Here is a 15,418-nt window from a genome sequence, read left to right on the forward strand (position 1 = left end):
TACGAGATAGCGGTTCTAGCGATCAGACAAGTAATGTCAAACAGAAGCGACAAAGGGAGTTTTTTTTAATGAATACTCATTATTGTAAATGTGTTGTAGATTCTGATAACCATATACGTAAAGCGGAAGATATCAAATCATAGGTCAGAACTAATAAATAACAAATGCCAATATAATAAATGGTGACATCATTAAAGGACTATTTCCCTGTAATAGTTTATCTTATTAAATTATAAGTAAACCAAAATTACTTATTTATCGCAACATTTATGATACCCAAACTACACTGATACTAAAATAAACATGTCTAGCTGTATCGACATTAGTCAGAGAGCGAATTTTTTTAACCGCGTAAGTTGCAGAAATAAGTCTCTTCGCCAATCCGTTGATATGAGGGGACCACTGAATTTTGAAATCCATGTTTAGTATTATAAGTGCTGCGATATCCTAAATCATAGCAATTAACATTTCATTATTTCGCTTATATTCTATTGTTGGTTAATAAAGAGTAAAAAAAAATCCTCCATTATTCAAAGCATTCCGTTGGCCCAGAAATAGGTTATTGGGTTTGGGTGCTAGACAAACACTTTATTTTTCATACTAGCGACCCGCCCCGGCTTCGCACGGGTGCAATGCTGATACTAAATACACTACAGAAAATCTGTGAACGTTGTATATAAAAATGTGGGTTATCTATAAGAGATAGACATATCACAGACTTTTCTGTAGACCTTTTCAATGTGTACAATACTTAGTGCATTATTTTGATAAAACTCGTAGGGTTCAGCCTGCGCTTGCAATGTAAGCGGAAAAAATGAAATTATTTACGACATCACATTAGAAACTTCAAAAATAACAGTACTTCTCCACTATTTAATGGATGTTAATAATATGTATAATGTATAAACATATAAACCTTCCTCTTGAATTGAACTTGAACTCTATCTATTAAAAAAAACCGCATCAAAATCCGTTGCGTAGTTTCAAAGATTTAAGCATGCAAAGGGCCATAGGGACAGAGAAAGCGACTTTGTTTTATACTATGTAGTGATGATTGTTTAATGTATATTTGTATGTCACCTTTGTGTTATACTGTATGACTGACGCATAGAACCTAATCCGTGTGTGTGAAACAAGTGATGACCGAATCATTGTGTCATTTTCCTGCAAGTACATTACAAATACGACCTTCACCATTCGATTGAAATTGCTCAATTATGATCATAATATGCAGTTTTGATATTTTAATATGAAAAATGATTTCTTTTTCTATTAATTCTCCCGATCTAGTATTAGCCTTTGACTGTGGATTTGGAAAATGTTCTCCTATGATCGAGAATTTTTTCAACTTGTTTATATATATAAAAATTCTCGTGTCACAATGTTAGTTTTTTTTATAGAACAGGGGGCAAACGGGCAGGAGGCTCACCTGATGTTAAGTGATACCACCGCCCATGGACACTCAATGCCATGAGGCTCCCGAGTGCGTTGCCGGCCTTTTAAGAATTGGTAAATTGATATGAAAGTAATACATTGAATACAAAATAAATATTAAGTTCACAAGTTTAAAAGCGACGAAACCCATAAACATCTGAACTGGATTTATTGATTCCAATGTTTATAATAATATTGGATCAATATAATTAATCATTATTATTCCATTGGGGACGGATTTAACTGTACGTGAGTTATATTTGTTGGAACAAACCCGATTTTGTTTTACATATATTTATTATTTCTTTTTTATCTGAATGGATAATGTAATGTATGCTCTAAGCAATAAAACCTCATCCGAATACATTATGTATAGTAAAACATAATTTGTGACAATTAAGTTCGTAAATAATTAGTCTTTTATAAACGATGACGAAACGAGAATCTCCACACTAAAACATTATCGATAAACGCGTTCTATACGTGAAAAAAGCAATTACAGGAGTCTATGCTTTGAATATGATTTTGTCCCATTCGGTGTCGAGACCCTTGGTCTGTGGGGTCCTAGCGCGTTAAGGCTTTTTAGGGAATTATAAAAAGGTTAGTCGACATCACACAGGAGAACGAAGAGCTGGCAGCTACCTCGCACAAAGAATAATTAGTCTAGCTATTCAAAGGGGGAACGCTGCCAGTAACTTCGGAAGCTTGCCTAAAGGGACTCCTTTTAATAATTTCATTTTAAGGTTAGTTATTAGGTATATTTTTTGTATTACTAGCTGACCCGGCAAACGTTGTTTTGCCATGTTTTTGTGCCAAAAAATTAAAGTTTATAATTAACAAAAAAAACATAAGGGATGATTGTAGAGGGGTGAAAATTTAGGGTTGCATGTATTTTTGTATGGTGTATCGTAAAAAAATAAAAACGAAAAATTTTGTCTAAAAATAAATAAATAAAATTAGGAGTGGACCCACCCTTAACATTTAGGCGGATGAAAAAAAGATGTTGTTCGATTCTCAGACCTAGCCAATACGCACACAAAATTTCAAGAGAATCGGTCGAGCCGTTTCGGAGGAGTTCGGTTACTAACACCGTGACACAAGAATTTTATATATAAGATGTTACTTATTTGTATTGAAAGTTATAAATAAAATCTTTTTTGTGTAAATACCTTTTGTAAGAACGAGTTGATCCATTTTGTGAATGTCTTCTTCTGTATATGCAATCGTTCCTCCTGCAGAGCCTTGATACGGCCCTGCTCAAACTTTAGTGCGTCTTCACGCTGCGTCATGTTGGTACGCTGTTGCACTGCCGCCGAGTACCCGCCCGGTTCATATTGTTGCCCTGTAACGAAAAAATATTTAAAAATCTTATTTAATTACACTATATAATGAAACAAGGATCAAAAATTGACAACGGAACGCCTATGAGGAAGTATTTTTAAGCTATTGCATAGATTTTATCGCAGGCATTGAGCGTGGCGACCGAATCAAGAAATTCCGTAACGAAAAAAACCTAACACACGATGACGTAATATAGGTGCGGTGCAATAAGCGCCTAAAATAAATAAATAATATTTATTTATTTTATTTATTTATTAACACTTAAAAATTTAAGAAGGTTCACTTCTTACGTGTGTACCTTTAAATACTAGTACATGCACACATCTTTAAGAAAATATTAATTACATAAAACGAAAAATTTTGCGATTAAAAAGATTGGCGGAGAGTTTATTACTTCTCGTCCATTCTACGCCCCTACGCATTTGAGAACTGGCAGTAAATGTAAAATTAGAAGCTTTTTTGGCGTTCATAAGTGTACATTGTGTATACTTATGAAAACGTATATATCACGTGTAACCTATAAGTATATAGTAGAAATAAGTCAGTACCGATGATTTTGTAAATAAATTATAGTAATACAATTTATAAAAATTTATTAAATTTTCGTCAAAAACCTCACCTTCTTCCTCATCCTTGTAGTCTGATTGTAAAAAAAAGTTTTGATTAATAAAATGCATAATTAAAAAAAAACATATCTTAATATATATATATTTCTTGTGTGCGTGTGTATGTGACTGAACTTCTCCTAAACGACTGGACCAATTTTGATGAAACTTTTTGTGTGTGTTCGTGGAGATTCGAGAATGGTTTAGATTCACAATTTTGTCCGCTGGACAATGTTTTTTTTTAATTAATTAGTAGCTCTTGATTTTGGAATGTTTTACATTGGATCCGACAGACGGCGCTACCATCGCACTGTCAAATTTTAAATAATATTCGAATTTTAATTTTAGTCTTTCCCGACAGTTAGCGCTGCGATCAAATTAAAAAAAAGTTTTGTTATCATTGTGTTATTGTAGACTATGTGCTGGATCGTTAGATATTGCCATAACATTTGAATAATAATTTTCATCAAAATGGTCCAGAATGTTTTAGCTTATTAAAAAAAGTTTGAAATTTTCAAATTAAAGACGTATAGACAGGACAACGTCTGTCGGATCCGCTAGTATATATATATAGTTCTTTCTGTAACCTCGGAGAATTACACACATGTACCTACTAGCGATATTATAATTACCAGTGATTGAAGAATCTATGTCTATAAAAATTAACATTAATTTATAATTTAGACTTTGTATTTTTATGTAATGGGTCTTTATTTAAATTCTTACCTTGTGTTTTGAGATCATCTTTGTATGCATGGAAAATAAATATTATGTAATAAATCAACGTGTAGTCGAAATTGACAATTGAAACAACAGATTCAAGCTAACAGCAATCTAACCAGAAAATTATTTAAAAAAAATCATTTCTTTTGTATTAATGTATTAATCCTATAGAGAGGAGGGGGATCTTTAATTTTTCACTTGGTTATTACGTCAACAGTATCTATTTACTTTTATTCACATATCACCCATACATTGTCTATGCTAGAAAACGAAATGCATTTTCGAGGATTCCTACTAAAAATTAATACTTTTATGTACTATTATTTTTGAGAGCTTTGCTTACTTTTGCTGACAAGAAGGGGGGGGGATAAATTGCAGTAAATCTCCTTACGTAATAATAATAATAATTTATTTATTGCAAGAATATAGTAGAAAATGTTAAGGTGGTACAATCGTAAGTCGTTCGCATATTCTGCCACACACAGTGGCGCGCAAATTCACCTCAATTTACATTTTACATTATAAGCTATATATCATACTTTATTAAATTTGTATAAATTACAATTTCTCACACAAATAATAATTTCTTGAATAGTACATTTTTTCCAAAAGTAATGCACTAAGCCGCTTTTTATAGACTTTAGTCGAAAGATCTTTTAATTCTTTCGGTAATCTATTGTAATACTTGAACAACCCCTCTCGGTTCTGGGTGAGTTGCATTCAGGTCGAACCAGCCAAAACCTTCATGAACCTTCATACCTTCATTATCGTAGTTTTTTGAACCGATATCATCAGGGATTTCAATGGTAAATGAAATCGGTTCAATGCTTTCAGTATTCAATGCAAATAAACAATAAAATATTTCCTATTGTATAACAATTAACAAATAAGCCATAATTCTTTGCATCGCAATTTCCCCCGCATGAGTGAACTGACTTAGGCCAGAACCTGACTCCCGGAAATCTCCAAGAGTACTCTGCAACTCGATAGATCCAGATGTAATGGCAACTATCGGACAAAATACCACTGTCGATCTAAACGCCCATGGGCAAAAGCGTACAAATACAGGCGATCATATTTACCATATTTTCTACTTGGCTGGTACTCCTGGTAGGACTGAATGCTGACGTTGCTTAACTGCCTCTGCATCGTCACGTCATTTCACTTTTCACTTCACTTTAACACTTTCACTTAGCGCACTAATCTAGAACTAATTAACTAAGATCTTGTATTTGTAAATAAAACAAAATTAAATTTCAGATAACCGTTTTGTGTAACACCCACTGAAGCTTTCTACAGAATTTTTGTTTAATTCAAGAACAAAATGTTAGTGCGTTGTTGGCTTTTTAAAACGCTCTTGTCCCTAACGCTCGAATCCAATAATTAATCCACAAGCTCAGATTGAAGACAATCTATTTTTGGCCATGGATATAATGCAATATCTTCGCTCGTTACACTTATATTTGATAATCAGTATGAACCAAATAAAGGTAACCGTACTAATAATATTAAAATATACATAATATGTTTAAAACATATCAAATAGATTTTTACTATTTTAAAAACTGGTGTATAGGTAAGTTAAAATCTTAAGATAGGATATTGGCACACTCATCAATATTTGTTTAAGATGTCTATCTCAGCTGTTGACAAAACTACTCATTATTTTACATCGAATTTCTGTCAGTTCCAGAATTTCTTGAGATGAGGAGATATATATCCAAGGCTTTGATCTTGATATGTTACCTCATCAAACAATTTCGTATATCAGAAAGTACTTTAACATACAGTATCACAATATTGGCGCTAGAGAAGAGGCCTATGTAAAACTAACATTTTTGCTTTTTTTTTATAGAACAGGGGGCAAACGGGCAGGAGGCTCACCAGATGTTAAGTGATACCGCCGCCCATGGACACTCTCAATGCCAGAGGGCTCGCGAGAGCGTTGCCAGCCTTTTAAGAATTGGTACGCTCTTTTCTTGAAGGACCCTAAGTCGAATTGGCAAGCACTTCTGTATTTGCATAAACATTTACATTAATGTTATTTAATAAATAAATCAGTCGAATCACATAGTCGACTTTTTGGGTTTAAGACATGTCGGTTGTTCACCGTTCGAGCAAATGTTAAATGCGCACATAGAAAGAAACTCCATTAGGATCGAACCTACGACCTCAGGTATCAGAGTCGCACACTGAAGCCACAAGGCCAACACTGCTCCATTAATGTTATTTACCTTAGTGAAATCCTAAATTAAGTATATATATTATACTGGTATTTATTGTACGTTTATACTAAAATGTAAAAATTGTTATCTAGCCGGGACGGGCCGCTAGTCATAATATAAAACAGAAAACTGTGTATATAATATATCACTAATGCGATTGTACGTTCTAACTCCAATACTGCATGTATATGTGTGTGTCTCTGTATATTCAGATAAAGTACCTGCTGTGTTTACCACCGTGTCTGATGTAATTAGATGCGCACCGTTATGTTAATTGTTTCACTGTGAAAAGGGCCAATAGAACTGATTTATTCTTATACACCAGAGGCCAGGAGGCATCTAATCAGGCAGGCCCCCAGACACTGCTGGAAGTATTACTAAGATTTATTAGTTGAAGGACCCTAAGTCGAATTGCTTCGGAAATACTTCAGTGGGCAGCTGGTTCCACATAGTGGCAAAAGGTGGCTATAATTCAGTTGGGGAACAAGCAAGTGTGAAAGAACGAGAAAGAGAGTGAGATAGAGAGAATGTCGCATCACGCACAGTGCTATGGAGTGAGAGGTGGGGGAGTGCTACAATGAAAAAGTAAGGGAGATCGAAAAAAATACACGCTACTAAAATAAAATTTGTGCTGTAAGCGCAGATTTTTTATTTATATTACATTAACACGTATACAGTGTGTAGTGTGAATATAGATATACAAATACATGGAGTGATCATATACTGGTGCATGATCTAGTTAATTTACAAAGTTTCACTTCTGCCATGTGCACTTTTTTTTTATAGACTTTGTAGTCACACACTTTTTCTTTAATAGGACAGCGGGCAAACGGGCAGGAGGAACTGATGTGGTTAAGTGGTACCCCCGACCATGGAGACACTTAATGCCAGTAGGCTCGCGAGTGTGTTGCCGGCATTGCGTCCGAAGTGGCAATGTGAGTCAAACTGAAATTAGCACGCAATATCCTATATTTTAGTTACCGATAACTAAGCGAGATATATTTTAGAATATTCTTCGACTGTTAATACCAACGGTCAATGTCATATTTCAAAGATTTTATGGCCTGGTAACTGTCAATGTGAACTGTCAAGAACATAGAGAAATTATGCGCGGCGCAATATAAGTGAGTAACTCCGCTGAATTTATCTCCGTTGCAATGCTAGTGAGTGAAAGCGATGGGAAAGGAGATAGTATGATAGTATTGTTTGTCGCGACAATCGTTGCGTTGAATGTGGGACAGTGAATATTTACATGATTATATTTAAATCAAGTATGCGTCCCTAGTAACAATAACATGTGTGCTACCTTTATGTAAAGTACCTGGATTTTTTTTTATAAATTGCGTTTTTTGGTAATTATATTCAAATACGAATTACATACTAATAAAATGATGAAATATGAACAATATAGAATATCTATGCTGGAATAGCTTTAGTGTTGTGTCATTAAAGCAATTAAAAAAAACAGTATTATTATTCGCCGATAGATGTCAAGAAGAGTTATTTTTCAGTTTAAATTGGGACTACTCAACCGCCACCTTTTTGTTATATTCTAACATCTATTCCTAGCTAGATCGATTCATCGAAACCCCCCGTATACTAAATTTCATGAAAATCGTTGGAGCCGATTCAGAGATTCCAATTATATATTGAATATTATAAGAAATATTATAAGAATTGCTCGTTTAAGATATAAAGATATGATGAGTAAATCCAGGGTAAACGGAGGCGTAGAAAGATAACGTTTTCCTTCGGGAGCGGACAGGAATTGTAATTGCCAAGTTGTTGTATCTGGCACAGAACCTTCAGTCATTAATAATAAAAGCCTTTTATTTCAGATATCTGTGTGTCCAAATCCAACCATTTCTGTCTACTCTGCACTCTCTGTCATATACCACCAGTTGTTTCCTATATCTATCTACCTTCAAAATTCCTCTTTCGTTATTGTATAATTAAGACACCAGTCTAATACTTTATTGCTTCACATTTCTGTCTCTCTGCCACGCCCATATCTACTTATGTTTATTTATTTTCATTGTGACATCTGCTTCCTCAGTTCTTCTTATTTGTATTTTTTATTTTATTTTTTCTTCTCTCCCTATATCATCGATCCATCGATGTTTGACTTGTGTCTTAGAAGTAAGAGGCACCAAAAGAAGAACAAAAGAGGCACCTAATCGAATACAATCAATATTTAAAGGACAAATTTATGATATGTAATTTAAACTATTATGTATTTCGGACACGTTTTATGTAACACCAAAAACTACCGAGCTGCACATACTGAAGTTATATACTTCGGACTTCCATTTGAAAATGGAACTGCGTAGATTCTTAATCTGTTGATTTTAAGCGGTAAAATTTGTGAATGACAGAACGGCTTTTGACAGCTGTCATAAAACGGATAATATTCTGTGTTTATATTGGTATGAAATGCTTGAATATTTTTTAAGGACACTATTATGTGTGTAGGCCTACTATGTTTGCACAGTATCTAGTTCACGTTGTCTTATCAGTGTATGCGTTTTATCAGAAAGATCACTCCTTGACCGCTATACCGCGCCCAAGTGTGCATTAACACTGCAATAGTACAGACATGCTCTATGGTTAAAAATATAATCTCTATTGATTTGCCTTCTCCATATTAGTCTATGTTTTTGTGACTTTCCATAAAACCAAAAAAAATACAAAATAGTTCGTGGCGACAAATTTTATACAAATTTAGTTTTCGACTTTCTACATACTAGATTAATGTAGTACAGAAAATCTGCTTGAAGGCTGCTATCCTCTGCTTTTAGCTTACAAAGATCCAATTTAATAGACAATAACTCTTCTATATTATTTTTTCTACTTTATTTTCATAACTTTAATTTAATTAAAAAAACAATGATTTTTAAAGCCCTCTGTATGAGCCACCTCTGTCATCAAGTACCAGGCTCACATAACATTAGCGGGGATAACAAATTCGCAGTCAAAATTCAATGAGTTCATTCATAGTCGGCTGACCTTTGCAAATCGGGTGTGTCTCAATTGTTAGCGATCTAGGTAAACGCTTTTTGCAAAAAAAAAATATTTGTTTGATTGCTAATCTGTGTACTTTTTTAATCTATACGTTATCGTCTGGAATAACAAACTTAATATTTCTTTTATAATAAAGTTAAGAACAGAGGCTTTACATGACTCAAGTCTATACTATGGCTATATATTATGGCTTATAAGAAATATTAAAAATAAATAACAAGAATTTAAGATATGAAACAAGGTTTGCTGACGTTACATATAAATAAAACAACTAAAATGGAAATGGGCTGGACATAATACAGAGGAGCAGATAAATGGAGCAAAATTGTAATACTATGGCAACCAAGAGGTCATAAAAGAAACAGAGGTAGGCAATTGAAAATGAATGCTGAAATCACGGAAATGGCTGAAAAGACCTGGACGTGAGACCTTAGCTCGAAGGCTCACAGGATCAATTGTCATATATATAAAGAAAAAAAATATTTATAATTTATTTTTATTATTTATTATTACTTTCATTTTAACTTGACAATATTAAGACATTAGTCTTTGTATGAGTCCTAAGTAATATACAAAAGACGGGTTAGGCACAACTGCGTATCACTACTATATTCTAAATGTCTATCAAACTTTAATCTGATTTCAAGATTTCTGATTTGTGAATCTAAACTATCCAGGTTGGTTTTCTCTTTCTGATCATTATATTAAATTTAAACCGATAACTAATACACAATTACCATCGATATAAGGGATTCACAAAGTTTTCAACCTCTAGACATTACACAAGGAGATAAGAAATAGAAAGACAATTTATTAATGGCACTGCCAGTGGCTGAGCAGACAAAGCAACCAAGACTAACCTTAACAGAATTAATCTGAAAAAAGGGACAATAATTACGGGCCACTGTCTCGTTAATAAACATCTCTTTGTCCTAGATGCGACGAACAGCCCCTTGTGCAGAGGCTGTTTCAACGCTGAGGAATCAATCACCCACGTAGTCCTGGAATGGCTGCAACTTTCGGACGAACAGAAAACCTCTGAGCAGCGAGGTCGCTGAGTCAAGTCTGCGAAGTGCTTAACTTCTGAGCTTGTGGACACAACGGACTAAATGAGCGCCAAAGTGCGGAAACTAAGTCCACCCAACACACATGCATAGACAATGTACTGTAATTTTATTAGTTATCTCACGTAAGTCAATTAATACGAAACAAACGCTTTACAAATTAATCATAATGTGTACTGTAGCAAATTATTTTCAATGACTCACGAGTTCATGATAAAGCACGACTGTCTGGTTAAAAATACAACTACATAATTGTTATTTCGCAAATTAATGCTTTCAATGATATATTTATTGTCTGATAACGTGTTATTGTCGTAAAATCCGTTTAACAATCGCTTTAAAACTGTATACACTTTTTACCATTAGATAGAATTATTCATCGCTAAGCTTAAGAACACGCCCACACTAAGGTCCCAACCCTCGAACCGGACGTCAAGGTCACACGTCTCAACCGAACAATTCAAACACGTTCCATTTTTGAATTCGATAACGAACCCGATTTGACGCCGCGGGCGTTCCAAATTTAAATTTACCGGACACAGCCACACGAGATTAGAAAAAATTGTGTAGCATCTATGGCTTCTTTACTATTTATGTCACGGTCTACAGATAGAAAATATTAAAATGCATAGTTTTTATAGCAATAAAAACGTTATTTCAAAGCGGTTACTGGTCTGTGCGTATTGTTTATGTGAAGATAAACTGCACTACCGAACAATTTATCACTATTCCAAATCTACATAATATCGCTTATCCTACGTTTTTATTGTTAATAATTGGGCATCTCCCTAAGTGAACCGGTTTTCGTGAGATTTTAAACTAGTATCTTGGCCTTGTACTCTTATTAATAACACATGAATCCGAAAGTTCAGTATTTAATTTTTATTAAAAAAACAAATCTTTTGGAGCTTTTTAGGTTGCAGTTTGTTTTGATATTTTTTAATAGTTAAAGTGACCAGCGTTCTGCCGATATTTAGGAACACATACCACACACACATAAGGAATAAAAAATGAGAGAGAGTGAGATTTCTGTTACATCAAAAACGTATTTTATTAAGACAGAAGGTTTGCGCTAAGGGTGACAGGATAGGACATGGCGCTAACTATGACTTGTCATCTTTCAAAAACCATTTTTCGCGTATGGCAGTCATAGAGTCAATATTACGGTATTTTCACCGCATCACAATGAGAAAGTGTTAATTGCGCATAAAAATATATATTAGCGCAGTTGAGGTTTGAACAACGTCTCTCTTTAAGCATTGCTATTTACTCTTCATGTAAATGTTTTTAAATATGTTATTTATAGGAATGATTAATAGGGCCTTGAACTTTGCAGATTGCAAATACATCGAAAAAAGGAAAATAACGAAGTTCTTTTCATAAACTAAAAACCTTAGTAATATAATAAAATGTAACCTATACCTAACGCTATTTCCGTCCCCCATATAACGCGGAGATTTCTCAAGTAATATTTCTTTAGTATGGAATTTATAAAAAATTGTCAAGTCATAATTAGTTTCATATAGAACCTTTCCACTTGTTTCAATTGTGTTATTATAAAATTTAAACTACATTTTTTTTTTGTTCCTATACAAAAAAACGGTTTGCTGTAAGACGGTCCGGATCGATCACTGTAATTCTTTTTGTCTCTGTCTCTCAAATTTAGGTTGACTCTATATAAAAAAGAAACAGAAAAGATACTAAGGATTAAAGAAAAGGATGAAATTAATAAGGATATATCTATCACATCTTCATGCGTGACATTAATTAAGTCAGATGTTTTTTGACCGATGACAATTGACCGTATCCGGTAATCATTTCTTTCAAGTTGGGCACATTAAAATGGCGGTTTGAATTGCCAATTGTATATCGAAATTACCGAATAGACATGTCCAGACTACCTTTCCCGAAAGGTGAATTGTCAATGAACATTTCAGGTGTTAATTGACAAAAGACAGATGACACTTCATTTATGCGGACAGAAGAATTTATGTCGATAGACCTTTGTAGGAAGATGACAGATCAACTGTGCCAATAACCTATCTTAAGATTTTAACTTACACCATTTTTAAAATTTGTAATTAAGAGCTATTTGATATGTTTTAAACATAGACATGTATATTTTAATATTATTTGTACGACTATATTTACTTTATTTGGTTTATATTATTATCAAATATGAGTGTAAAGAGCGAAGAGATTGCATTCTATCAGTCGCCAAAAATGGACTCTTCATATGGTTTGGTTATAGGGATAGCAGATAGGAGATCGATCGACTGTCACGGTCTGTTTGTGAATTAATTATTGGGTTCGGGTGTATATCATTTATCTATCAACTCTGACGTCACTTATCAAAAAGATACGTCTACTGCAGTATCATACAACAGATTGATAAAGAACTAAAAAGCAGGGGCAATACTTCTCCGAATTAGAAACATAAGACTTAAGACCTTTTTTCTTTAGAACAGGGGGAAACGAGCTAACCTGATGTTTAGTGATACGCTTCTGGACATACTGGGTAAAAGCTAGCAACCCTTAGTCGAATTGGTTCGGGAATACTTCAGTGGGCAGCTGGTTCCACACTAAATTGTTTAAGCTATCACGGAATATGCTTAAAATCATGAGAAAACCTAAACACACCCTCGCGTACATACACTCACCTACACACACACAACACAGCCGAATTTTTTATAACATATTTCCTTTCGACAGCGTTTGAACATTATGTATTCCATCAGTGGCTATATGTTTAGTATATTATTATTGTATATATATACGTTAGCTGTACGCATACATAGTAAATAACTTAAGACCTCTATATAAATGGTATTTGTTTATTCCGGACAGGCACTTGAATAATGAAACTTTCGCTAGAAAGTTACCATCATATATTTTAAAAGCCAAGCTATTTGTTAATTTTTAGCCTAACCCGAAAGAACCAGTGGTGTCACAACCAGGGCCTCCGATATCTGTATCTGTATTCTATATAATATAGATGTAAATTTCGCTAACACAAGAATGTTAAAATCCAATAGGGAGAATTTTTTGAGTCGCAAAAAACTTGAGAACTCGGCGAAGATTTGTATTTATTTATGAATCAGCATTTAAGGCAAGAAATTATGACGTCACAAATATTAAACACACATCAGTGATATTTGTACACATTTTTGGGACATTGCGCTAAGGGCACAACTACATTTATAACACAATTAAATTAAATTTTGAGTCGCAAAAAACTCGAAAACACGCGGGAAAAGATGCCGACGGAAGCGAGTGTAAATATTTTGTTATTACTTTAAAAGTCCTAAAACATGTATGCTTATGACGTCACACATTTTACACACACATTCGACCATAAATTACAAACTAGCAAACAGTAAAAACTAAATACAAGAATTTTTTTAGTTACACAAAACTGTTGTAAATCTTTTTCGCCTGAATTATGTTTAAATTTTGTAATAACTCAACGGTTATGCGTGTCATAACAGCGAAAAAAGTTAAACCAAATTTAAACTATAAATCTCTCGATGTTATATAGTTTAAAAACGTTGCAAATACCAATACAAGATCCGTTAAATGTATCCAAGCGTCACAAACACAACACTAATTTTTTGCACTAAACTTAGGAAATCACGGACATGCACACGCACCGAGCGGCGGCAAAAGACTGACCGTAAATGGTTTGTTTCCGTCAGTGCAAAGAATGTTGGAGATCCGCAAGCGTTAAATTGCTAATTGATTCGAATCGGTAGATTTACTGTAATTATCTACTGAAAACAGTAAATAGTTGTAACATAGAATATAAAAAGCGGCTTAGAATTTTCAAATGACAGATTTGGAAATTTAATTGCATTTCCTCATTCTTATGGACTTTAATTTTAATTGCCGTGCTTCGGAAAAATAACTTGGTGCTTTAAGCAATCGGAGACGGATTTCTCAACCAATGCGTGGCCACTGGCCAGGTCTCTCTGTATCTGCCACTTACCTTGAATAATACCTATACTGGATCTTACAGCTGAGTTTTTGTTTTCTTGTATTGCTTAACTGTAACTAAATACATACCTTTTCGCCCTAAAGCTGGATACGGCAAAAAAAAATTATTATGTAGAAACCTTCCTTGTTCAGTGTGTCATAAGAGTTGTTGTGAGTTAACTTAAAAGTTGTAGTAACTTGAAATAAGTGTATTTGATCATTTTCTGGATTAAGAAAAAAATTGATATGCAAAAAAATTAAAGAAGAGATTGATTTAATTCAATTATAAAACTAAATGAAATGTATCAATTTTATTTACATATCATTAATTATAAAAACTTTTTTAATTGTAGTTTTTATCATAGATAATAATAATTGATACTAAACTCAAAAATTATAATTTCATTCGTCTCATTATTTCGTTTCATCGTCTTGCAAATCACAATGATGCTTAAGAAGTTTTCACTTCAAAAGTTCGTACGTTGCTATTCTATATATTTGACAAAGGTTCCTACTAAAAATCTAACCTAGTAAATACGACCCGAACTGTGACGGGTGCAGTTTAATTAACACGGAACCCACAGCTAAGTTATTTATTGTCGTTCATTAGCTTATTAGTCACGAGATAATTCAAGTTATTTATGGATTATGACGTGATTATCTTTGAATACTTTTTAAATAGTTTCGTAGAGATGCGACATTCTAGTGCAGTAGTTGTAGTTTTATCTTTAAAAAATAATTATTACTCCTATTTATTTATTTCGTATACCAAGTAAATAAATAGAAATAATCATTATTTTTACATACAACTGCACTAGACAGAATGTCGCATCTCTAGTCTCTACTAATATAAAATAACACAGGTATTTATTAAGAAATTAACAACCAAAAAAGAGATCGACAAATCTTAGTACACATTTTTTTAAATGTTTATAAAAATGTTTGTAAATCTTCGATTTTCTTTGTTTAATGAAAGAAACCAGTTCTGTTTATGTTAAGGAAGCGCCGGGTGTTCAGCACGTGTTGACATGTG

The 15,418-nt window shown here is 33.5% G+C and overlaps 1 protein-coding gene across 7 annotated transcripts in view; it reads right to left on the reverse strand.

Annotated features, from left to right (window-relative positions):
- Positions 1-15,418, reverse strand: part of LOC111004088 (spectrin beta chain, non-erythrocytic 1) — a 98,637-nt gene that overhangs the window by 77,572 nt on the left and 5,647 nt on the right. For 2 of the 7 annotated variants that reach the window (XM_045633839.1, XM_045633833.1), the window contains exons 1-3: positions 13,972-14,086; positions 5,186-5,313; positions 2,604-2,776 (exon numbers count right to left, since the gene is read on the reverse strand). In XM_045633839.1, coding sequence (XP_045489795.1) covers positions 2,604-2,776; positions 5,186-5,252 — 240 coding nt within the window. In that variant the 5' untranslated portion in view covers positions 5,253-5,313; positions 13,972-14,086. Of the gene's footprint in view, positions 1-2,603; positions 2,777-5,185; positions 5,397-13,971; positions 14,087-15,418 lie in introns of those variants that run through there. The other 5 variants (XM_045633835.1, XM_045633834.1, XM_045633836.1 and 2 more) reach the window with 5 other exon arrangements.

Source organism: Pieris rapae, chromosome 24 (assembly GCF_905147795.1).
Source record: "Pieris rapae chromosome 24, ilPieRapa1.1, whole genome shotgun sequence".
NCBI classification, from domain to species: domain Eukaryota; kingdom Metazoa; phylum Arthropoda; class Insecta; order Lepidoptera; family Pieridae; genus Pieris; species Pieris rapae.